The sequence below is a fragment of the Nerophis lumbriciformis genome, linkage group LG34 (genome assembly GCF_033978685.3).
Source record: "Nerophis lumbriciformis linkage group LG34, RoL_Nlum_v2.1, whole genome shotgun sequence".
NCBI classification, from domain to species: Eukaryota; Metazoa; Chordata; class Actinopteri; order Syngnathiformes; family Syngnathidae; genus Nerophis; species Nerophis lumbriciformis.
Genome location: NC_084581.2, coordinates 21,551,378 through 21,578,082, shown reverse-complemented (window position 1 = coordinate 21,578,082; position 26,705 = coordinate 21,551,378). Strand labels below are relative to the sequence as shown.

Sequence of the window (26,705 nt, the reverse complement as noted above, 5' to 3'; positions counted from 1 at the left end):
CAACACTGTAGTGTTTGTCAGTTTCAGTAGATATTGTCTTGCAAGTTTTCGTCTACAGTCTACACTGTGAATTGCCATGTATATCAAGACTATTTACCATTGTCAGTCCTGTTAATGAATTATCCCATTAGACCTTTATACATGAGCCTCTCATGGTCTCTATGTGCTTTCTACCTGTCTGACCTTTTGACTCCGGCGTTGCGCTTAAATGTGCTTTAGAGCGATGGCTTTACCCTGCTAATCTATCCATGGAGAGGACATGTTGCATAACAGGCTTGCCTGCCTGGTCAAGCCTTGGTCCATGATACCTTCCAAGACTGCTTTTTAGTACCTATCGTACCTTGAAGAGATCTTCAAATTTCCCTTTGTCTCTTATATTGCAAATTAGTCCATGCTCCATTTAGTTTTTTTGTAACAGCGTGGCACTTCCCTTTGATTCAAGCATCTCGTTGAACCCTTCAGAGACTTGAGGGGCGTTTTGTGCCGTTCAGTCTTTGATTTTCAAGTTACTTTTGAATATAGTGAGGTTTGTCATAGGATGTCCATCTTTAAAACATTTTTGTAATTGTCATCTATTTCCTTAGATTAGCATAAATTTCAAAGGCTAGGAGACAGGTGGTGTCGCAGACCACCTCCTCTGTTCAGGGATTGTTTTTCAACCTTGACATAGATGGCTTCCCTCACTCCTCTTTCGTACCTTCCATCCTCCCTGTCCAGAATCTGTAAATTTTTGTTCTCAAGGGAGTGCTGTTTCTCCCTGAGGTGCAGGTAGACAGCTGAGTCTTGGCCTGAAGAGTTTGCCCGTCTATGTTGTGCCAAGCGTCGGCTTAGTGGTTATTTTGTTTCCCCAATATATGAATCAGTGCGTTCATCATTACACTGGATAGCATACACTAGATTATTTTTGTGGGTGTGTGGTGTCCGTTCTTTAGGATGCACCAGTCTCTGTCTCAGGGTGTTGCCTGGTTTTGAAGTGTACTGGGATGTTGTGTTGGTTAAAAATTCTTCTGAGTTCCTCAGATAGACCTGATGCATATGGAATGACAATATTTTCTCGCATTTTTCCTCTTCATCCACTCTGTTGTTGTTATTTCTGGAACTGGATGCACTTTCACAAATGACCAGCTGGGGTAACCACAGGTTTTGAGGGCTTCCCTCAAATGTCTATGCTGTTTCTCTTTGGCCTGTGGGCTGGTAGGGACATTATAAGCTCTGTGTTGTAGGGTTCTGATAACACCCAGTTTGTGTTCCAGTGGGTGGTGTGAGTCAAAAAGTAGGTATTGATTGGTATGTGTGCGTTTTCATTAAACCCCAACATGGAGGCCCCTTTTTTCTCCAATGTGGACATCACATTCCAACTTACTGTCTTTGACATCCTCACATGTGAACTTGATGTTTTTGTCCACTGAGTTAATGTGTTCGGTGAAGGCTTACACTTCCTGGTTTCTGATTTTCACCCATGTGTCATCCACGTATCTGTACCAATGACTTGGTGACGTTCCCTTAAAAGAGTTCAAAGCTCTCTTTTCCATGTCCTTCATGGAAAGGTTTGCTTCTATTAGGGATACAGGTGATCCCATGGCACAACCCTGTTTTTGTCGGTAAAACGTTCATATGAATTGAAAGTATGTAGTGTTAAGGCAAAGTTCCAGCAAAAGGCAAATCTGTTCTTGGCTAAGTCTGACATAGGTACATGTTTTGATACGTTCTAATAGAATATTATTGATCAACGGTATCGAAAGCAGCGCTAAAATCAAGTATTAACATGGATGACGCATCAGCATCCATAGTTAGCAACAGATCATTAGTAATTTTTGCGAGGGCTGTCTCTGTTGAGTGATTTGCCCTGAAACTGGACTGAAAGGGTTCACAGAGATTGTTAGACACTAAGTGATTATTTAGCTGCTGTGCAACAATTTTTTCGAGCATTTTCAAGATAAAGGGAAGATGGGACACCATTACCATGAGGTCAGGATCAAGGTTAGGTCTTTTGAGCAGAGGATGAATAACCGCTTTTTTGAATGCGAGGGGAACAGTACCAGAAGAAAGTGATTAAGTTAATAATATTTAGCACTGATTCCGTCGTCTTCATGTCCATCCAGTTCTCTCGCTTGTTGATTTGATTGAATCACGTAACAGTGTTGCTGAGGCTTAACTAAGAACTGCATTAATTTTGGAATTTTGCCTATCGTTCACAAATATTGTGAGAGACATAACGACGGTTGGATTTTTTTTTTTAATGCATTCTAAATAAACTAAAAAGTAAACTTCGATCAAAAGTCTGCTTACAATGGAGCCTATGGGAGCCGTTCAATTCTGCCTACAGAACCCCTAAAAAAACATCCAAACACTTCCTTTAGGGTTTTATTTACATGATGTAAGTATATATGTAATGTACTAACGGGCACATTTATAATAACATTTAAGTATTTTGATAATTTTGAGCATATGCAACACATTAATTTCAAAAACGCATAACGACGTTTGCTTTTTTTTCTCCATCATCATTGATTTCTGCTCACTGACTTTATAAGAGCCAACAAACATAATAAATCATCATTTACTCTACAAGGTATGCTGTCATTAGGATGCCGATTGATAGAATATATATTCCCATTTAGATGAAAAATGTCTCATGAAACGGGGTCGGGATGACCGAGGAAGTCAGCGATGTGTTTGCCTATGTACCAAAGCTCAACCATGCAGTTTGTTGAGTCATGACTTAACAGAACAAACTGAAACACAACAAACCGCTTCTGCAGCTTTTTAAATTTTGTAATGGATACATGTTTGTAATTTGCGCATGTGTGACATCATGCCACGGTGGCTGGCTGCCGCTTCGAATGATCTGGACTGATGCTAATGGTTTATTTCTCTGATTTGCTCTAACTTTCTTAGTTCTGGTGATTGGAGGGGCCAATTTGGAGCAACGCTCAAACGCACACGTCAACGGTTACTCAAAACTTAGGTGTATTTCTTGTGTTAACAAAGCAGGAACAACAACGTGTAACAATATATTAACTTTTTATTGCTCACACAGTTTTGTTTCTTGTGTAAAATAAGCAGGAACAACAACTGTAACAATATATTAACTGAACTCTGTCACTCAGTCACTCAAATAGCACAACCTTGTGACAAATACTATTTCAATTGACAGTGGAAATGCTTATAACTTAAAGCATAACAAAAACCTCAGTGACAGCTCGTATTTCGATTTACTCGTAAGTTGAGGTTCCACCATATTTCAGGGTGCAGTCGTGCAAGAAATGTATTAATATATGGTATTTTTGAAAAACATTTTGGGGCAGCTGACATTTTTTAAGGGAAAATGTTAAGGAATTAAGGTTTAATGTCTGCTTCAAACCATTAGCTCACTTAAACTGCTTTTCGTATTCTAATTAAACACTCTTACTATTTTTGCAACCTCCCATATCAGCATGTGTCACTGTTCAGTTGAAGATAAAAAAAAATTGGTTCCATAAATGTAAGATAATGCTAATTTTAAAGTCAAATATGTCAAACATTGCTGGGAACATCAAACTTTACTCACTGTAAAGCCATTTCATTGTCTAGAGAAGCGCTTTATAAACCTTATCCATTATTATCTTAATTGTTAATATTAAAGGCTATACTGTCCCTATTCACAATGGCTGTGTCCCTCTAAGATTGCATTTGAAGGACAGTTTTTAAAAGAATATTATGAATGGATGTCTGTCTGTGTTGGCCCTGCGATGAGGAGGTGACTTTTCCATGGTGTAACCTGCCTGCCTTTATCATAATTATTAATTATTATTAAAGGCTATACTGTCCCATTTCACAAAGGATGTGTCCTTCTAAGGCTGCATTTGAAGGACAGTTTAAAAAATGGTGAATGTGAGTGTGAATGGTATTTTGTGATGAGGTGGCGACTTGTCCAGGGTGTACCCTGCCTTCCATCTGACACCAGTGCAGCGAGGATAGTAGGGCTGCGAATCTTTGGGTGTCCCACGATTCGATTCAATGTCGATTCTTGGGGTCACGATTCGATTATAAACCGATTTTTTTTTCGATTCAACGCGATTCTCGATTCAAAAACGATATTTTTCCGCTTCAAAACAATTCTCTATTCATTCAATACATAGGATTTCAGCAGGATCTACCCCAGTCTGCTGACATGCAAGCAGAGTAGTAGATTTTTGTAAAAAGCTTTTATAATTATAAAGGACAATGTTTTATCAACTGATTGCAATAATGTAAATTTGTTTTAACTATTAAATGAACCAAAAATATGACTTATTGTATCTTTGTGAAAATATTGGACACAGTGTGTTGTCAAGCTTATGAGATGTGATGCAAGTGTAAGCCACTGTGACACTATTGTTCTTTTTTACATTTTTTTATAAATGTCTAATGATAATGTCAATGAGGGATTTTTAATCAATGTTATGTTGAAATTGTTACTAATATTGATACTGTTGTTGATAATATTCATTTTTGTTTCACTACTTTTGGATTGTTCTGTGTTGTTTGTGTCTCCTCTCAATTGCTCTGTTTATTGCAGTTCTGAGTGTTGCTGGGTCGGGTTTGGTTTTGGAATTGGGTTGCATTGTTATGGTATTGCTGTGTATTATTTTGTTGGATTGATTAATAAAAACTTTTTTTTTTTTTTAAATCGATTTTTGAAAAATTAGAATCGATACTGAATCGTACAACGTGAGAATCGCGATTTGAATTCGAATCGATTTTTTCCCACACCCCTAGAGGATAGGCTGCAACCCCCCACGACTCCAAGAGGGACAAGTGGTAGAAAATTAATGGATGGGTAGCTTGGTCTGTTTCTACAGTGACAAACAGAAATTTGTCTTTGACATGGCTTCATCGCAAATTAAAAACACATTAAAACACACCAACAGGTATAAAAAAAGAGACAATGCAGCCTATATAATTTATTTTAAGCCAAATTGATTCCTCAAACTCTCTGTACAAGCCGAGCTTACATTGCAGCCGAAAAGCATTCCCAGCACTTCACATTTTGTTATGTTACAGCCTTGTTCCAAAATGGAATAAATACAGTTTTGTCCTTAAAATTCTACAGGTAGGACCCCATAATGACAATGTGAAAACTTTTTTTTTTTAATGAGAAAATTTATTAAAAAAAATCACATTTAATAAGTATTCACAGCCTTTGCTCAATACTTTGTTGATGCACTTTTGGAAGCCATTGCAGCCTCAAGTCTTTTTGAATATGATGCCACATAGCACACCTATCTTTGGGCAGTTTTGCCATTTCCTCTTTGCCCCTTCCTCTTTGCAGCACCTCCCAATCTTCATCAGTTTGGATGGGAAGCATTGGTTTTCATCCAGGATGTCTTATACATTGCTGCATTCATCTTTCTGTCTAACCTGACTCGTCTCTGCAGCAATCCACCAATCAGGCCTGTATGGTATAGTGGTCAGACGGAAAAAGTTTGCCAAGATGCACCTAAAAGACTCTCAGACTATGAGAAACATCTGGTCTGATGAGACAAAGATTGAACTCTTTGGCATGAATACCAGGCGTCATGTTTGGAGGAAACCAGGCACCGCTCATCACCAGGCCAATAGCATCCCTCCAGTGAAGCACGGTGGTGGCAGCATCATGCTGTGGGTATGCTTTTCAGCAGCAGGAACTGGGAGACTAGTGAGGATAGGGGGAGACATCCTGGATGAAAACCAATGCTTCCCATCCAACCTGATAAAGCTTGAGAGTTGCTGCAAAGAGGAATGAACGACACTGCCCAAAGATAGGTGTGCCGAGCTTGAGGCATTAAATTCAAAAAGACGTAAGGCTGCAATTGCTGCCAAAGGTACATCAACAAAGTACTGAGCAAATGCTGTATATACTTGTGTATATGTGATTTTTTTTTTATGCATTTGCAAAATAAAAAATAACAGTCATTATGAGGTATCATTGTAGAATTTTGAGAACAAAAATAATGTATTACATTTTGGAATAATGCATAACAAAATGTGGAAAAAGTGAAGCACTGTGAATACTTTCCGGTCACTAGCGGCCAGTGTCGCCGTCAAATCCGCGTGATGCTGCACCTTCATAATGTCCTTTCACTTCTGCTGACTGCACCACAATCTCTATAGCTGCCCCTTGATTTGATTTGGCCTTCTTTTTAAATTGCTGGGGTCAGCTTGGATGTCTTAGTCTAAGAGCAAATTGACAAAAGCATGTGCATGTGATGCTTTTGTCAATTTGCTCTAAGATGGTTTCTGAGCAGAAGTTATTAATTGCTGAACATTGACCAAAGATTAAAGGATCACAGACCTGAAGCGTCCTCTTATCAAATTAGATTTTAGTTCAGAGAGAGAAAATATATTAGATTATGCTTTTGTTGGACATCTTTATGGGCATGCTGTTGTGCTCCCGTATTCAAGACGAATACTATAATTGTTTTTCATTAGTCTACTCTTGTACATGCGGCTCGTGTGCCCGTGATCCCCTTATGTTGTCCCGTGGGTTCGTATTATTGCTCTTATCCTGTCTGTCTCCATGTGACGTTTGATCTCCCAGCTCTCGCTGCGTTACGGCGAGGTGCTCAGCTGTCTCCCTCGTAAGGGATGCCTGACCAGCTCACACGAGCTAATCTCCACAGTCCTGCTAAATTTACACTCACATGCAGGGATTATTGTTACCTCTGTGCAGATGTCAGTGCAGGACACAAAACGTGCCCACACGATGTAGTATTTAGTGTTGTTATGATTTACACTTGGACATACAGTATGAAGTGTAATGCAATGTGGTTTCCCATCATGGTAATCTTACAAGGTGCAGATTAATATAAATTATTTTTATTTGCTGCAAGTAAAACTACACAATCATTTTTTAAAACTCACATCTCATTAAAGCATTGCATTGAAATCAGCATAATTTACTGTAACATACATCATTTTTATTTGATATTCAGCAGTACTTCTATTTATGAGCCTAATTGGTTCTATGACGGACGTCTGAACTCAAAGCACTTGTATCTCAAATCAACGACGCCCATTGAATTGAAGTGAATATAATGGTACTCGGCCCTACAAAAAAGCACATATTTGACATGCCTTTTAAAAAAAAAAAACTTCGAGATAATAAATATTGTATGAAACACAAAATAATAGAATGTTTCACAAACAACTACAGTAGTTTTACAAAATAAGGTAATGTAATAATGTAGAGCATTTACCTTGGAGAGTATCTCCTTCAAGCTGCTTCTTTGTCAAACACACCAATAGCAGCTTTTCCATATTTTCATGGATAAACGTCTGCCGTTCAGATACAATTACTTAGATATCCTCTTTTGGCCGTTATTAGTGACTCAATCAGTCAGTATGGTGAAGAATAAAAGTTCTATGCTCGAACTGCTCCACCAAATCACCAATATGCTCGTCATATTTGATAATTTATTTCTTTAATTAAATGAAAATCAATAAATCAAAGTTTATTCATATAGCCCTTAATCACAGGTGCCTCGAAGGGCTGCACAAGCCACAATGACATCACTGGTCTATACCCACATCCGGGCAGGGAAAATCTTAAAACCCAAAATGGGAATACTTGGGAAGGTACTGCAGATGTGGGGGCCTCCTTCCTTGGTGATCAGCTGCAATGGATACTAAGTGGGTACAGTTATTGCAAATTATTCATGATAATGTGAGATTCCAGTCCATTGGAGGCAAGCAGAGGGTCGTAGGTGGTCTTCATTCAGGTCATAGAGGAGTGGTCCACACTGGGTCATGACTTAAAAACAGATAGCACCTTCTCCAGACTGGTAACTCTCCAGGAAATATCATCCATTTCTTCTTCTCAGCACTGCCCTTCACACTCACTTTCTTCCTTCTCATGCTTAGAAAAATTAAGTTATATCAATCAATTTCGAGCTTTAAGTTGATGCTAGCGAGTAACACCAGATGTTCTGGGCAGATCTTACGGGGATGTTTGTCGCTTAATGTTTTCCTTGCAACTTAAATGAAGAAATTAAGTGACAATTTAGTCGATGAATAAAAATGAGACAAAAATGTAGACGGAGACAAAATCCAACTTAGGTTGGGACAAGCTAGGATTCTATCCAATCACAGTAGCACGTGGGAGAGGGGCAGCGGGAAAATAACAGAGGGGATCCAATCAGAACGACTGTTTTTATAAGGCACTGTATTTAGATTTTTTACCCGGAAAACAAGACTGTGTTGTTCAGCTGTAATACAATAAACGGTAATAATGACGGGTAGTATTACCCTTTTAAATTAAAATGATCCAAAACCGATATTGATAACTGCACTTTGATAACTGGTGCCAGCTTACTAGCTTAAACGCTAACATGAAAACAAGAGACAATAATGACTTTCCCCATTAAAATAGAACATACCCCAATCTAAACTTAAGTTTAGATTGCTGCCTGAGCTACTAAGATCATTGGGCAAATTGAACCTACAAGCTGTACTTTCTTAGTACGCAATTATGATGATTGATCTTTCCTTAGAGGAAAAAAAGACAAGGTATTTTTACGATGCGTCCGAGGACAGCTGAATAATACATAATAATAATATATTTTGTTACATACTTTTCATTTAAATAAATCTTAAAGCGCTACAGTACAAACCAATATTTAAAACATTGAAATTTAGCCATTAAAACAGTTAATACACTAAAGCTAAAACAAATTCAGTAAAGCATAAGAAACAGAGGACATTCAAAGTCGTGGGTTTTCTAACAGTGTGTCTATTTATTTTTGCCATGTTTAAAAAAAAAAAATCAACTTGGTCAAAAGATTTCAGTGTGTGTATAAGTACTTTTTGAGCACATTGAACAATACCACAATAATAATAACCGTGATAATTTTGGTCAAAATAACCATGATATGAAATTCTTATATCTTTACATCCCTACTGTACTGTCTTGAGGTGATAAGAAAAACGTTTGCAAGTTGTGGCTAATGGGACTCACCATTGTAGCCTTCAAAGCCCTCTAAGAGAACTTCAAAACACTCTATTAACGTTTCATATACTCACCGCAAGTATATGTATTTAATGTAGTAACAGACACGTTGTAATATGTACAATATTTACAGTGTTTTGGTAATTTTAAGCATTACCGGAATTTATTTCCGAAGCGCATTTATTCCTGTTCCCATAGCAACACATTTCCAACATCCGGCAACTAATGTGTGTTCTTACTTACGGAAACAAATGCTTGTGTGTTCTAATCATTTAAGGCTTGGTAATAGACAACGAAGACGACTATTTTTTGAACAAATGTGGATTTTCAACCTTATCTTTTTTAACCTGAATTTATGGAGAATGAACTGCTGGTTATGGATGCGAGCACAAAGAGAGGTTGAAACATTAGAGCACATATGGAACTTGGAGCCACGAGTTGATTTATTACAAATTAGAATGCAAAAACAAAAAACCCTTTTGACTTCTTGTCTCTCATAAGGTTTGTGAACAATTGACAAAATTCCAAAAAAGTGCAGTTCCTTTTTAAACGGGACAGTGGCCAAGATGCCAACTGGGCACACTAAGTGTAGTTATACACAATATAGAATAAAACTTGTTTGTTTCTTCATACGACCGTATGAATAGTCATGTTATTCAACATTTGAAATTCATGCTTAATTTCAGGTAAAATAATAACACAGTATTGTTAGTGTGAAATGTACTTAATGATATATTCATGGAGTGCAGATCTTGTTGTGAATGTAGTTTTTGAGATGCTCTGATATAACCTTAGTAAAAGTGGTTTTAAGACAATTTCAAAAGACAACTAAATTGAAAACTACTGTCAAGAGTAACACTGGTTGAGAGACAGCTCTTATCTGAAAACACTCTTAAAGGGGAACTTAAATTTGGGGGGGAAGTTTGCCTATAATTTACAATCCTTTTGAAAGACAAGAACACATATGTCTTTCTATTTTTAATGCATTCTAACTCGTAAATAAACGTCTGCTTACAATAGAGCCAATGGGAGCCATGACGTCATTGCGTCCATTTTGACCGTAAAAACCACAAAAAAAAATCCAAAAAGCGCCAACAATACCCCATTTACATTTTGTGATCTGAATATTAACCAAGTGATTGTGATATTGTTGTTATAAATGCTAACGTTAAATACCTATTTTTAGCGGCGAATTGATCAAGAGATCCCTTATGCTGCTGTATTGGCATCATGAGCTGGTGAGCTGCTTTCTCGCCTCTGAGCTTGTGAAAGTTAATTATAGATTAGAAATCATGCTTCTTACCTTGATAGTAGAATAATATGGACATAAACTGAGAAGTTGGTCAACTTTGACAGCCCCACTTAGACGCGTTATTGTCAAAAAAGACACGAAAAGACGCTTGGTTCCACCCATCTTTTTTCTCTGTGTGGATTATGAGTCATTCTTCATCGAAACGGGTATATATGAACATCCTATCAGTCGGCATCTTAGTGAGAGCAGACATTGTACAGTAAGGGATGTTTTATTATGTTTGTTTACTCTTATGAAGTGTGCCATGATTAGTAGTATTTGTTATTATAAAGGGAAAAGCAAACGTGATTTGTTTGTGAAATCAATGTGCTTCCGTATGCTTAAAATGACCAAAATACATGTTATTATGAATGTGCCTGTTACTGCATTACAAAAATACTTAGTGTATATAAAATGTTGATGGAAGTGTTTGGATGCTTTTTTAACCGCTTTATAGGCAGAATAGAGCGACTCCCATAAGGAGAGCTCCATTGTAAGCAGGCCTTTGCTTGCATTTATTTACAAGTTAGATTGCATAAAAAACATACAGTATGTGTGCTTCTCTTACATAAGGATTGTGAATGATAGGCAAAATTACCCCCCAAAAGTGCAGTTCCCCTTTAAGGTTGGACTCTTCAAGTTGAGGTACAGCTGTACAGTTAAATAAAAAACATATTCCTCTAATGCCCATTAGTCACTTCAAAATGTTAGTTCAATTGTGTTGGCCAAGGGAGAGGAGATGTTATAGCATGTTTTCTTTGCATTGTAAATACAGAAGAAAACAGATAATCTCATCAAATTAAAAAGTCAAAATAGTCATGAAGTAAATCTAGTCAGTCCCGCAAAGGCAAATCAAATCGTGCTGCTTTTACCCGTGACCGATTTTATACCTTTTGATGTTAACTCTGTTACTTAAAACATTCAGTGTTGTTCAGTTCTGGTGGCCAGTGAAGATACTTGTTTTATAATGTGGTGTTTTCAAGGTGTTTGTCTATTTAGCTGCATAGTTTTAACAGTAAATGCAGGCAAAATTAAATATTCGAAATAGTCCAGGGTGTACTCCGCCTTCCGCCCGAATGCAGCTGAGATAGGCTCCAGCACCCCCCACGAACCCGAAAAAGGGACAAGCGGTAGAAAATGGATGGATCATAAAGATGAAATGAAATTGATATCATACCTTTTTAATGGCAATTATTTACTGAAGACATTTGCTTCCTTCAATTTTGGTGACCAATGGAGATAGTTGTTTAGTTGTTTTATAATGTTGTGTTTTCAAAATGTTTTCATTGCATTGTTTTATAACAGTTATGCAGGAGAAAACATAATCTCATTTAGATCATCAAAATCATCATAAAATGGACTTATAAGGTGTTTGTCACTGTGATTGAATACAATATATGTTTGTTATACAATAGGTTCTACAAACACCAGGAGAGTATTGTTATGATTGAGACAGTTGATGGTGTATTCATGCCCACCATATTTGTGACAAGCCGTCCCTCTGCGGCGAACAAGGCCAAACCATTTCCCTGAAGAGTAACCCTGTAGCTCAGTGCCAATCTTTATCCTCATTTAACAATACCCAGGAGGCGATGATGCAGCTGAGACAAGTGTTCAGTGCAGGCAGACCTTCATATTCTATGAGTAATTGGTGCTCGTTTTGACTTAAGTCTACATCTGTTCCACTGGGCTGATGATGCGAGTGAGATGGCACAGTAAAAGGACCCTGTTGCCGGGTCCGTTGGGAGTCAACACCCCAAGTGTAAGCCCATCTAAAACCTGCCCTGGGTTGTGCCTTTGAGCATGCATAGCACACGTGCTGCTGCGCTCAGTGAGAGCAGAGCTGCTCCCTTCTTAGGATTATTCCTCTGGGAATAGGCTGAGTCACGCTACAGAAGAGCAGACAGATACACACAGAGAAAGAAAAGAGGGAGGAGCTCGGGAGTGGGGGGGGGGGGGGGGGGGGAGCGTGATGGGTTACTTTGAGGTGACATTAGCGAGGACAGGGATGATCCATACTGCTTTATGGTAACAATCACCATCATGTTCTTGTACTTGCATGTATGCGTTAAGTAAGGAACATTTTTTAAAGCAGCACTACTGTCAGTAATTTATCAGATAATTACAGCTCCTTTGAGGTTTTCTCAAAATGAGGTTAACCCGCTTAATGATATACTGTACACAGTAGATTCATTTGCTAAATTTAGCTTTTCGCTAATGTGGCCACTGGTCGCTCCGTGCAGCTGGATGTACAGAGCAGCCTGAGAAAGAAAGTGTTGTTTTTGTCCTTGGAGGCCAATCCTTTTGTATTTGTGTGCGCTTGTCTTCTAAGGTGGTTCTGGTGCGATGGAATGAGCCCTTCCAGAAGCTGGCCACCTGTGATACAGATGGCGGAATCTTTGTTTGGATCCAATATGAAGGCCGCTGGTCTGTGGAGTTGGTCAATGATCGTGGAGCTCAGGTAAGATCCACTTTTTCATTGGATGGATATTAGGGCTGCACAATTAATCGTATTTTAATCGTAATCACTTTAAGAAACTGTTTAAATTCAAAGTGTTTTTAAATTACAAATAAGAAAAATCCTGATAAACATCGACATCATCTTATTCATCTTAAAAAGGATGAATAAAGACATCAATGACTTTTCTTTTTATTTGATCAGCCGTTTTACTGCTGTGTTACGGGCACCATTTGAAAATTAAAATCATTCGATCCCGATCGGTGGCTGATCGATCGGCATGACCCTAATTCAAATAACTTAGAGCATTCATTGCTGTTATAACTAGGTTTTTTTTAACAGTGAGTGTATTTTTTTTTATAAAACAAAAGCGTATAATATTAATCCCAGTCTGATGTGAAATGAATATGAGTGATAATGGACCTGTCTGTCGGTGGCTCTATAGGTGAGTGACTTTACATGGTCACATGATGGCACTCAGGCGCTCATCTCCTACCGCGATGGCTTTGTTCTGGTGGGCTCAGTCAGCGGGCAGAGGCATTGGTCTTCCGAAATCAACTTGGAAAGTCAGATCACCTGCGGTATCTGGACTCCTGACGACCAACAGGTACAACACACACCGATTATTACCCAACCAACTCTTGTTTCTGTATTCTAACACTTTTGCCTTTCCTGCGCAAGGTTTTGTTTGGCACCGCCGACGGACAGGTGATAGTGATGGACTGCCACGGCCGCATGCTGGCCCACATTCTGCTGCATGAGTCGGACGGCATCGTCAGCATGTCCTGGAACTACCCCAGCTTCCTGGTAGAGGACAGCAGTGAGAGCGACACTGACTCGGATGACTATCCCCTGCAGCAAGGTGCGCTGCTCTGAGAAAACAATTGCTGTCATGTCAGCAGGGAGTGCTGATGTACAATTGTCCAGCTGTTTAATTTACAGGGGAGGAAGAAAGCAGATGTGTGAGCATCTGTGAGCTCCCCCCCTTGTATTGCCGCTCCATCCACGCTTCCTCATGCTCTGATTCCATGGGAAGCGGTATTTAACTTATATTATCATAAAGATCTGCATCCCGTCTCTGAATCACTGAATCATGTTGCACTGGGAAGCATCTTACACAGTCCACAATGAGCCAAACATTCTCCAAGCTAACTGGATCACAGAAATAATTAGTCAATCGTAATTGATTGGCCTAGATGGAAATAATGTCTGAAGCTGACACTAGGCTGTCTTCTAATTCTTCACTTGCCAGATCTCTCCATTGTGATGCATGATGATGTGATGCACAGGGTAATGGCCTTTGTAGGACCACAAGGGCTTTTACTAGACAGTTTTGCAACTACAAATACAGCAGGATTACCAGGAGTGTTTTTTTTCCATTTGGCTGTTTATATCTTTATTGCTTTTTGTTCTGTTATCACAGTGCACAGCCACAAACCTCTGCTGACAGTCAGCTTCACCTCTGGAGACATTAGCCTAATGAACAACTATGATGACCTCTCACCCACACTTATCCGCACCGGCCTGAAAGGTAGTCCAGGATTTTTTTAACTTGAAGGTTGTCAGTTACACAAACATATTGTCTAAATTTAGTAAAATGTCCAACTTCTGTTTCAAAGATGTGGTCGTCCAGTGGTGCTCGCAGGGGGATCTTCTTTCGGTGGCTGGCATGGAGAAGATGCTCCTCTCCCCTGACCCCTCTTGTCCTCCCCCTACCAGGAACGCCATTGTCAAGTTCTATAACGTCCGGGGTGAACACATCTACTCACTGGAAACACCAGCACAGGTAATGATTAAAATGCCGTGCACTACTTAGAGGTGATGTTGATTCAGTATCAGCTAGTTGAATGGGTGACATAACAGGAAGTTAAGCTCCACCCACAATATTACAAATTGTCAATTTCCCCGCAGCGCCCCATCACTACCCTTTGTTGGGGCCACAGGGACTCGCGTCTTTTCCTGGCGTGCGGCCCGGCGCTCTACGTTGTGCGTGTAGAGCACCGCGTCGCCAGCCTGCAGCTCCTTTGCCAGCAGGGCATCGCCACGGCGGTAAAGGAAGAGAAAGACGTGGCCAAGCTAACCATGCCGTCGCGTCTCTGTTCATACGTCACTGCCGCTTTCGGTCCCACAATTAGGGTAAGACAGGAAATGTTTTGATAACTGAAGAGACATTTTATAACATGCGCTATATTACACATGCTCTCATTCCCCTCAGCCGCCTATCCCTGATCCCAACAACATGCGTGACTTTGTCAGCTACCCGACAGCAGGCAACGAGCGTCTCCACTGTACAATGAAACGTACTGAGGACAACCCTGAGGTGGGGGGTCCCTGCTACACTCTGTACTTGGAGTACTTAGGGGGTCTAGTGCCAATCCTTAAAGGCCGGCGAATAAGTAAATTGCGTCCAGAGTTTGTCATTATGGACCCTAAAATGGATGGAAAAACAGGTAAACCTATTTTCTGTGTATTTACTAGTAAATCTACTAATCAGTGTTTTCGTAAACAAAATGTCCATTAATATACTCATTGATTGACTCGCTTGTACTGAACAACTGTTCCTTTTCTCTCCTCAGATGATATATATGGCAACAGTCTGATATCTGCAATGATTGACAGCTGCAATTGCTCAGACTCCAGTGACATCGAGCTCAGTGACGACTGGGTGGGAAAAAAGTCCCCAAAGATATCTAGGGGGAGTAAGTCCCCCAAAATGCCCAGGTAAACAGTCATTTTATAGCACAACTAATGTTTCTTCCCCTTGCACTTGATATAATTAACATTGATAATTAAACCAAACTTGAATGAAATTGAATACAAATGGTTTTGATTGTAATAACAAATTTTACATGTTTTGTGCTTCACTGCATGCCTAAACCATCTTTCACCCGCCCCCCCTCCATTTTGCTACCTTCTCTGTAGAGACTTAGTTTGTCCTTTTACCAACAGAATCAACATTGATCCCAGGAAATCACCCAAACTCTCCCGCGCCGCCCAAGAGGTCTCCAGGTCACCCCGGTTACCCATACGAAAACCCTCCATCGGGTCACCAAGTCTGACACGGAGAGAATTTCCTTTAGATGACATTACCCAGGTATTTTCTTATGCTGATGTACATTTTACCTCTGTTGTTGCCAGTATTTTTAATCATTGCATTTTAATACATGTCTTTCAGCAAAACTACCTTGCTCAGGTCACATCAAATATTTGGGGAACAAAATTCAAGATTGTTGGGCTTGCTGCCTTCTTGCCAACAAATCTTGGTGCAGGTACATCGGTTTTTATTTGTTGGTTATTCATGAACATTTTGTAATTGTCAATGTTCGTCCTCACTCTCTGACTTTATCCTTCTCTCGCCTCAGTCATATACAAAACCAGCCTCCTCCACCTGCAGCCCAGACAGATGACAATCTACTTGCCGGAAGTGCGTAAGATCTCCATGGAGTACATCAATCTGCCTGTCTTCAGCCCCAACGTCTTCAGCGAGGATGAAGATGACCTGCCAGTCACTGGCCCAGCTGGTGGCTCTGATGACAACCCGCCCTGCACTGTCAACATCCCCATTGCACCCATCCACAGTCCCGCCCAGGCCATGTCCCCCGCCCAGAATATTGGTCTTGTCCAGTCCCTCCTAGCCAATCAAAATGTTCAGCTGGATGTTCTATCAAACCCCACAGCCACCTCCCCAGGGGCTGCTGCTGCTGCGGCTGCTTCTGCTGGTTCAGACCAAAGCCAAGAAACCATGCTTACAGCCCAGTACACAGTTCCTAACCGATACTCCAGTCCGGGTCAGGTCATCTTTGGAGGGCTGGACATGGGTCGCCTCACTGTAGGACCTTCACACTCTCATCATCCTTCACAGCAGTTACAGCAACTACAACACCATCAGCAACTACAGCATCATCAACAACAGCTCCAGCAGCAGCAGCAGCAACAACAGTTAATCCAACAGCAGCAGCAGCAACAACAGATGATCCAACAGCAGCAGCAACAACAACATATGATCCAACAACAGCAGCAGCAACAGCAACAACAGATGCTCCAGCAGCAGCAACAGCATCAACAAATGCTCCAGCAACAACAGCAGCAGCAACAGCATCTTCAGCAGCAGCTCCAACACATGCAGCAGCAGCAGCTACAGCAACACATACAGCAACAACAAATACAACAGCAGATGCAACAACAGCAGCAGCACCACCAACAACTTCAGCAGCAGCTTCACATTCAAATCCCTGTTTCCTCTATGTCATCAGGACAGATTTCTGCAGCAACCATGCTTCCGTCGGGCACGCTGCAAATTCAAATTCCTCACCCACCTCCCGATTTGGTCCTAGACAGGGGTGTCGGGGGTGAACACGAGACTCTTTTGAAAATAAAGACAACACGTTCAGGTCCGCAGCTGGCCGAGGGAGACACATTGGTGTTCAGCGCACCGCTCGAGCTCAGCAAGATGAACCCACCTCCTCCTTATCCTGGAACTGTGGCTGCTGCTGTGGCAGCAGCCGCAGCAGCAGCAGCTGCTTCCATGTCGGCCTCCAATGCAGCCTCAAATGCTCCATCGGGAACAGTCGTAGGCTCCACTGTAACCCCCCCTCCTGGTGATCTTGCAAAGAAGGGGGACTTCCCACTTTACCCCCCTGGTCAGCAGCAAGGGCAGTATCCGACACCATTGGGCTATGAGAGGATAACTACCTTTGACAGCAGTGGGAATGTGGAAGAGGTTTGCCGTCCTCGAACCCGTCTTGTCTGTAATCAGAATGTCTACAACCTACAAGGACCCGGCAGCTCCTCCACTCTCAGGGTCAGCTCAGGAGAAGGCAAAAAGATCCAGCTACCCTACAGCTCGGCCACCCTTAACAGACTCACTGCACCTCGCTATTCCATACCGAGTGGAGACCCTCCCCCATATCCGGACCCGGCTAATCAGAATGGTGGGAGGAATCCTGGACAGAAGCTCGACAGTAGTCTGATTCATGCCACTCTCAGGAGGAACAGTCGAGAAGCAAACCTCAAAGTGTCCCAAATGATGGAACCGCCTAGACCGCTGCCGCCTAAAGCTAAAAATAATAGTGCACTAGCAGCCTGCTATCAGCAGAGGGTGCAAACAGCCTTATACACTTGTAGCCAGTGTAGCAGTGGGACCAGTGTTGGAGTCACAGCCCCAGGGAGCGCCAATGGAATAGCAGGGGGTACTATCATCAGACAAGATTTTCCTCCAGGGAATGGAGCGCCACATAGCACAGTTATCGTTCACTCCAACAGTGCCATGCCTCTGACCTCTCAGTCCTGTTACAGCCTGCTGAGCTCACTTGAACCATCTGGAACTGCAGGAGTAGGAGGCGGTGGAAACAGAGATTGTGTAGATTATGTAAATTCAGCTTTTACAGAGGATGACGCCCTGAATCAGTCGCTGAGGAATTTGGCTTTAGGAGGAGCTGATGCATCAGGGCTGGTTGTTAAACGCCCACCTCCCTATCAGTGGGACCCATCTGCCACAGAGGAAGTGTGGGTACCTCAGGAACGTACTACAACACTTAACCCCACCTGCCACGCAGGCCCACACAAACCACCTCCCCTTATTCTTAGCCCGACCCAACACTTGGATGTCTCCAGGCTGCCTTTTGTTCTGTCTCCAAAGTCTCCAACAACCCCCAGCGCTGCTGCCTCTTTTCAAGCTGCCGCCGCTGCAGCCGGTTACCAAGTTTCTCTTCAGTACCCGCCAGTCACTGCCTACCCTGGAGCCCAGCTTCAGCCCATCCTGGGGTCGCCACGCCCCTGCTCTTCCCCAAAGGAAGTGGTGGCTCCTGTTCCTCTCTCACAGCAGGATGCAACTATTGTTTTGCCTGCTGGTTACCCTACAAATCTAACTAATCTGGCCTGCTGCCCTCTACCGCCTCTGTACCCTGGAGGAAGCGGGCTTTCCATTCCTCCCATTGCCCTACACACACCGTGGGGTACATATAACCCGTGTCCTCCTGTTCCCAGTCCTGCTGTGCCCCTACCACCCAAAGCATCCCATATGGCTGTAGACAAAAATGTCCTCTCACCACCTCCTCCACCACCACCGCCGCCCCCTCCACCACCACGTTCAGAAATGCAGAACCATGTAGGATTGCAAGAAGCCATGGCAGAACCTGTGGAAGGTTACCAGGAGGTGCTATCCTTAGCTGAGAGCCCGGTGCCGCCCCGCTCAGACAAGTTCAGCAAGAAAAACCGTAAGAGGGCAGATGGTCGGGCCGAGGAGGCGAACGTTCCGCCTCCGGCTGAAGGGAGCAAGTCCAAAAAGGAGGGCAGGACTCTAGGGGATTTCAATTCTCTCATCTCTAGTCCTCGTCTTGGAGGGAGAGACAAAAAGAAGCTTAAGGGACCAAAGGAGCAGTTAAAAGCGAAGAAGCTGAACAAGGCCACCGCCAACAGCGAGTTCCAGGACAGCTCAGAAAGTGAGCCGGAGCTGTTCATCAGCGGCGACGAGCTTCTAAACCAGTGCCAGAGCGGAAAGAAAAGCTGGAAGAGTAAGAGGAACCTGAGGGCGGCCAGCGAGCTGGATGAGATGAAGTGTCGAAAGGCCAACGAGAAGGAAGACCGAGGGCTGGGCAGCCAGGGCTTTGTGTACGTCATGGCGAACAAGCAACCACTGTGGAATGAAGCAACGCAAGTGTATCAGCTGGACTTTGGTGGGCGCGTCACACAGGAGTCTGCCAAGAACTTTCAGATTGAACTTGAGGGCAGGCAGGTAAGAAAGATCACTGCATGCCATATGACTTCAAACCCCAACAAACTCCGTCCGGAGAGTATGTGGTCAAAGCGGACGTCTGCTAGGCCTATTTGCGCAAAGCTCAAATTTCACAAAACACTGCTCTGCATGTATTTTTACACACAGAAGCTAATACAAATAATAACAGAAGAAACAAACAAATTACATATATATTTGTTTTTTAAAACTGACTGTTTGAATCTAAAACTAAAATAATGCTATTCAGTAACAGCAGAAGAGAACGACTAATACAAATAGATGTAGTAGACCTCTATAGGGTAAGATAAATCACATTTTAGGCGCTATAATATATGATTAAAGAACTGGAAATCTCATATAAAGAATATACAACGTAGGGTAGGAAGAAATACCTAAATAATGAGCAAAGTAAAATATGTTTCAGACCAAAAATCCCTCCATATTCTCTACTTCTCACCAGTGTTATTATATGTGAGTTATAGTGCAGAAATATGGGGTAGTGTATGCTCCATTCATTAGACGTGTTATAAAAAATATCAGTTGGAATAATTTATAATGTTGATTATAGAGAACACTCAAACCCTTAATTTATTCAATTATAAAAAATTAAATTCAATTATTTACTGCATTCGCAAACCGCTAAAATGATGCACAAAGCAATCTATAACCTGCTACAAGTACGTCACCTGACAAAAATTATGGAATCGCCAGAATTGGAGGATGTTCATTTAGTTGGTTAATTTTGTAGAAAAAATGCACATGACAGACAAGACACATAACTATAGTCATTTCAAATGGCAACTTTCTGTCTTCAAGACACACTAAAATCAGGAAAATTAATTGTGTTGGTCAGTAACAGTTTTATTTTTAGATCAAGTCAAGTGGAAAAAATGATGGAATCACTCAATCCTGATGAAAAAGTTATGGAATGCATCCATCCATCCATTTCTACCGCTTGTCCCGTTCAGGGTCGCGGGGGGTGTCACCTTGTAAATTTTAATTTCTAAAGCTAACACCTGCATCAGATTAAATCTGTTAGTCTACAGTTAAAAATGAGTGTTCACGCTTTGGAAAGCTCTTGCAATAGGTGGATTGACATGAATCATGGCTCCAACACATGAGATGTCAATTTAAATTATTATCAAAATTATTCATGAAGGTATTCATTCATCTTGCAAAATATGTTGATTGTTCACTGTCAGCTGTGCCTAAAATCTGGACCGAGTACAAACAAAGGCAAGATCACTAGTAGACCAAGGAAAATATCAAAGCATCAAGACAGAAAACCTTAAGCAATATTTCTTGAAAACAGAAAATGCACAGCAGAAATATGGGAGGAAACTGGAGTCACCGTCTGTGACTGAGCTGTAAGAAACCGCCTAAAGGAAATGGGATTGAAATACAAAAAAAGCTAAACGAAAGCTGTCAGTAAAATCTAAACAAAACAAATAAGGTTACAATGGGCAAAGGAAAAACAATCATGGACTCTGGATGACTGAATGAAACCTATGTTCAGTAATGAATCACACTGGGGTGATGGCTCTCATTACATCTTCAATAAATGCACATGTTGACATTTTCTTATTTCATCAATCAAAAGGATGTTTGGGTGCCACCCACATTGGTTTAAACATAGCCAGAAGATGTAGATAATGGGTTTCACTATGTAAAGCCCTTTGAGTCTCTCGCTATATAAATATAATTCACTTCACTGAGGATGGTGAAATCATTTTTCAAGATGATGATGCATCTTGCCATAGAGCAAAAACTGAAGACTTTCCTTAGGGAAAGATACACAAGGTCAATGTCATGGCCTGCAAATAGTCCCGCTCTCAATCCAATTGAAAATCTGTGGTGGAAATATAAGAAAATGTTCCATGACAAGACTCCCACTACTCACCTCTGAGGCATTTTCCGATACAGTGAATGTGTCTTGTTGAACTGGCTGCAACCTTTTATTTTTACTTTCTCATGTGCTGCAAATCATTATGAAAGTTTACATTTTTTAAGCTTGTTATATATAATGAGTTATCAAATTTGAGAAATAACAGCATATATGATCAAGTATAGGGTTGCAAAATTCCGTGAATATTCAAAGTTGGAAACTTTCCATGGGAATTAATGGGAAATTAATGGGAATAAACATTGAATGCAACATGCTAGATCTTGCAGCAGGATTATTAGCTAAAACAACCTGATTTCATGCAAATTCAGTAGAATTTCAACCCTGCACTGTGCATTCCTCCACCACATGTGCAGTGCATTTATCCATCACATGCACAGATAATTCCCAGCACACTACAGCAGGGCTATTGAGGCCACACTAGTATTTCAGCCCAAGGACTTCATCCAGTCAGGTAAGTTTTGATGATATTACTGGGGTAAATATATTTGATCTATGGTATTTAAGTTTAATAGAGGTGTAATTGCTTGTTGCTGTATGACTGTAGACTACTCCAGCAGACTTCCACTCAAGCTAGCTTGCTGTACCTGTACCAATATCTTTAGCTAGCTAGGTTTATGTACCACCACAGTCTCATAATGAACCGAAAATATTTAGCCGTGATGCTAATTTTCTCTATGTTAAATCCCATTCATTTATGCTAACAACATTAGCGATCCGAATTTACCTTTTTTGTGATCTGTAAAGTTCAACTAGCAAATACTAAATCAAAACGTGTACCGGTAGTTTCCTCTGCCTTCTGTTCTGCGAGCCCTTCTGTTATCATACAAGAATGTAGGTTATTGTTTGATTTAGTATGCTAATTGAGTGTTCATTTATTCATCTAGCCTATTTCTATTCATTTGTCCATCAGTCAAATATTTTTAAAGACTACTCCAATTGTTTAGCTGACTATTTATATCTGTGTGTGGCATTGCATTAGTGTTTTACAAGAATAAATAAATACAAACAGAATAATGCCACGTACACCATCTGATGTGTGGAGACAATTCACCCCAACCAATGTAGGCGGAAAGGCTGTGTACATTTACAAAAACTGTACAAAAAGCTACGTCAAAAATGCCACAAAGATGCAGCAGCATATAGACAAGTGCCCAATAATATATAATTATTCATTAATTCCCATGGACGGTGTCCAACTTTGAATAATCAAAAAATGGTCAATATTTCCAAACTTCCCGAGCTTAACTTCCCGTGGTAAATTTCCGGAAATTTACCGGAAACTTTGCACCCCTTTGCAACCCTAGTCAAGTAGAATGTCTTAGGACAAACCCAGTGAATTAATAGTCAACTTTTGAGACAATGTTTACAATACTTTCAATATAACAAAAGCATATTCTGCAATTGGTATTAACTGTACAGGCAATGCCGTAATATTTAAAGGGACTAATGTAGTTCTGCTGGCACTGTATGCTTGAATAAATGGCACTAACCATTTCTCTCTCTGTTTTTTTTGCAGGTGATGCAGTTTGGGCGGATCGACGGCAATGCCTACATCCTTGACTTTCAGTATCCCTTCTCTGCTGTGCAAGCCTTTGCAGTGGCTCTGGCGAACGTCACACAACGTCTCAAATGAGAGGTCAGCGTGTTTATTTTAATAGTGACATTGCCTGACTTTGCAGAGAAGACTTGACTCCGGGGATCACAAGGAGCGAGAGGATGAGGATACAATCCCGCTGCACTACTCGATGCTGCCACTTTAGTCGGTGCCACGGGCATCGGTTGCGATCGCCGGCCGGCGGCATACCCTGCGCTTCGGTGATCATCATGCAAATAAAACGCTGCTTTAGTTTGTAGTCGCTTTTAGACAAGTTCAGAGAGAGGAACTGTCCATGTGCAGTTGAGAATGTCAAAAAGAAGGAGCAGCAGTAATACTTGAAACCCACACTCTGGTGATTTGAGTTGTTTTTTATGATTATTTTTCCAGAGCACACAGGTACTACTGGGCACCCAAATCCATTGCTGTACAAACACTCACCACCATATGACACTGCTTTTGCTTTCAGTTGTGTTCTTCATGTTGGAAGGTTGAAGGGACTTTTAAGTTTTGCTCTCTTGCCATTCCTTTTGCTCACACGTGTAATGTTTGCGTTATATATCCACCACACACCTGCTTTAAATTGGGAGACAGTTGGCTAAATTATGTCAATATTGCGTCGTCCAACCAATATTGCGTCGTTCTCAGCAACTCTAACCACTTTGGAGGTACATCGTCACCTGTTGTCACTTCTGTGAAGTGCACAGTGAGGGGCTTGCTCCACACTATAAAAACAAGGTGCAGGGAAATATGTTTGTAAATGTTTCTCGTAAGGCCATTTCACTATCTCCTAGCATTAAAAAGCATATCATACACAAGTGATTTTTGAAGAGACTCGGGTGACTCTGACAGACGTTTCTGTCGCCACTGTGTTTCAAACGCTGTAATACTGTTTTCAACGCAGAAGACAAAAAACACACTGAAATCATCTTTGACCTGATTTATTTTCTGAGACATAACTCCAGTGAAGAATGAAGCCAGTGAGTTGTTCTATTTCAATGTGGTTTCTTCAGGCAATGAAGACATAGGATCAGTTATTGTGCCATGAAAATGATCTCCGGAACATTTTGTTCTATGAATTGGTGAGAATTTTACCTTTTGTATTGTGATATGTGGAGACAAAAAAAATTGCATGGTATAAAATCCATCTTTTTGTGTTATTTGTGCAATATTCTCCCCAGGAGAAAGTAATCCTTTATTGCCCTCCCATTTCTTTTTATGTTCAGCATTTCAGTGTACTGGTCTGCACATTTTATTTATGAGATTATTTCCAAAAGGAAATACAGCATCGATACATACTGTATATTGTGGAGTTTTCCGAACATTTTTCCATGTTTTGTTTGTTTCAAGTGTAGCCCAAATTGTGAGGTGGGGTGGGATGGGGGGGAGGTGATTTTTAGTGGGTCTGTGATGTTTGAATGGGGGAGAAAAAGAGGTGAATGAGGTAGACTAGTAATGTAGTGTTTCTGTCAAGATGTGTGTGCATTTGTGCGCCAAATCCATCAGTGTTGAGGCTTCTGACACGTTCACATTATTGTCACACGTTCACAAAGTGCAAGCCACTGAGTTCCAATTTCAGACCAGTCTCTATGAACTGAAAGCCTGATGTAGATACTGCAGGATTTGGCTTTTCTTTAGAAAAAAATGTGATTTGTATTTGTAGACGTTAGACTTTTAAGACAAAAAAAAAGGGTCGAAGGGGGGGTTTGGGGTCTAATTTGTTGACTGAACGTTTTTAGTGAATGATTTCATTAGTCAGGCATGCCATGTAAATTATTTTATAAATGTATAAGTCACTCATCTTTTGAAATAAAAATATCTTTGTTGCCAAAAAAAAAAGACTATTGTGTTAACATTGAAATTATGTTGCATCAAGCAGGCACACATGGCTGTTTTCATTCATGTATTTAGTGAATATCATTTCTATATGTTTAAATCCATGTTATGGTTGTATGTGATATTATCGAGGAGAAACAAAATAACTAATTTGGTTCATGAGCGAAAATATTGGTAACCATCCATCCATTTCCTACCGCGCGTCCCTTATGGGGTCGCGGGGGGTGCTGGAGCCTATCCTGGCTGCACATGGGCGGAAGGCAGGGTACACCCTAGACTAGTGGTTCTCAACCTTTTTTCAGTGATGTACCCCCCGTGAACATTTTTTTAATTCAAGTACCCCCTAATCAGAGCAAAGCATTTTTGGTTGAAAAAAAGAGATAAAGAAGTAAAATACAGCACTATGTCATCAGTTTCTGATTTATTAAATTGTATAACAGTGCAAAATATTGCTCATTTGTTGTGGTCTTTCTTGAACTATTTGGAAAAACAGATATAAAGAGAACTAAAAACTTGTTGAAAAATAAACAAGTGATTCAGTTATAAATAAAGATTTCTACACATAGAAGTAATCATCAACTTAAAGTGCCCTCTTTGGGGATTGTAATAGAGATCCATCTGGATTCATGAACTTAATTCTAAACATTTCTTCACAAAAAAGAAATCTTTAACATCAATATTTATGGAACATGTCCACAAAAAATCTAGCTGTCAACACTGAATATTGCATTGTTGCATTTCTTTTCACAGTTCTTTTTGACAGACGTTTTTTTAAAAATCTCACGTAGCCCTTGGCATAACTTCAAGTACCCCCAGGGGTATGCGTACCCCCATTTGAGAACCACTGCCCTAGACAAGTCGCCACCTCATCACAGGGCCAACACAGATGGACAGACAACATTCACACAACATACAGGTTTATTTAAATCAATAAAAACATTTGTAGCTAAATAATTCCCGTTAACTGTGGACCAGCTCTATACTCTCGGCAGGGTCCTTGAGGGTGCATGGGAGTTTGCCCAACCAGTCTACATGTGCTTTGTGGACTTGGAGAAGGCATTCGACCGTGTCCCTCGGGAAGTCCTGTGGGGAGTGCTCAGAGAGTATGGGGTTTCGGACTGTCTGATTGTGGCGGTCCGCTCCCTGTATGATCAGTGTCAGAGCTTGGTTCGCATTGCCGGCAGTAAGTCGGACACGTTTCCGGTGAGGGTTGGACTCCGCCAAGGCTGCCCTTTGTCACCCATTCTGTTCATAACTTTTATGGACAGAATTTCTAGGCGCAGTCAAGGCGTTGAGGGGATCCGGTTTGGTGGCTGCAGGATTAGGTCTCTGCTTTTTGCAGATGATTTGGTCCTGATGGCTTCATCTGGCCAGGATCTTCAGCTCTCACTGGATCGGTTCGCAGCTGAGTGTGAAGCGACTGGGATGAGAATCAGCACCTCCAAGTCCGAGTCCATGGTTCTCGCCCGGAAAAGGGTGGAGTGCCATCTCCGGGTTGGGGAGGAGATCTTGCCCCAAGTGGAGGAGTTCAAGTACCTCGGAGTCTTGTTCACGAGTGAGGGAAGAGTGGATCGTGAGATCGACAGGCGGATCGGTGCGGCGTCTTCAGTAATGCGGACGCTGTATCGATCCGTTGTGGTGAAGAAGGAGCTGAGCCGGAAGGCAAAGCTCTCAATTTACCGGTCGATCTACGTTCCCATCCTCACCTATGGTCATGAGCTTTGGGTTATGACCGAAAGGACAAGATCACGGGTACAAGCGGCCGAAATGAGTTTCCTCCGCCGGGTGGCGGGGCTCTCCCTTAGAGATAGGGTGAGAAGCTCTGTCATCCGGGGGGAGCTCAAAGTAAAGCCGCTGCTCCTCCGCATCGAGAGGAGCCAGATGAGGTGGTTCGGGCATCTGGTCAGGATGCCACCCGAGCGCCTCCCTAAGGAGGTGTT

General features: G+C 41.4%; 1 protein-coding gene across 1 annotated transcript in view; it reads left to right on the top strand.

Moving 5' to 3' along the window:
* Positions 1 to 24,768, top strand: part of tulp4a (TUB like protein 4a) — a 30,633-nt gene extending 5,865 nt beyond the window's left edge. Inside the window, exons 3-14 of the mRNA XM_061929916.2 lie at positions 12,571 to 12,699; positions 13,142 to 13,303; positions 13,378 to 13,558; positions 14,120 to 14,227; positions 14,316 to 14,482; positions 14,608 to 14,832; positions 14,912 to 15,146; positions 15,273 to 15,417; positions 15,646 to 15,790; positions 15,872 to 15,965; positions 16,059 to 19,429; positions 22,852 to 24,768. Coding sequence (XP_061785900.2) covers positions 12,571 to 12,699; positions 13,142 to 13,303; positions 13,378 to 13,558; positions 14,120 to 14,227; positions 14,316 to 14,482; positions 14,608 to 14,832; positions 14,912 to 15,146; positions 15,273 to 15,417; positions 15,646 to 15,790; positions 15,872 to 15,965; positions 16,059 to 19,429; positions 22,852 to 22,968 — 5,079 coding nt within the window. The 3' untranslated portion in view covers positions 22,969 to 24,768. The remainder of the gene's footprint in view (positions 1 to 12,570; positions 12,700 to 13,141; positions 13,304 to 13,377; positions 13,559 to 14,119; positions 14,228 to 14,315; positions 14,483 to 14,607; positions 14,833 to 14,911; positions 15,147 to 15,272; positions 15,418 to 15,645; positions 15,791 to 15,871; positions 15,966 to 16,058; positions 19,430 to 22,851) is intronic.
* Positions 24,769 to 26,705: the final 1,937 nt, after the last annotated feature.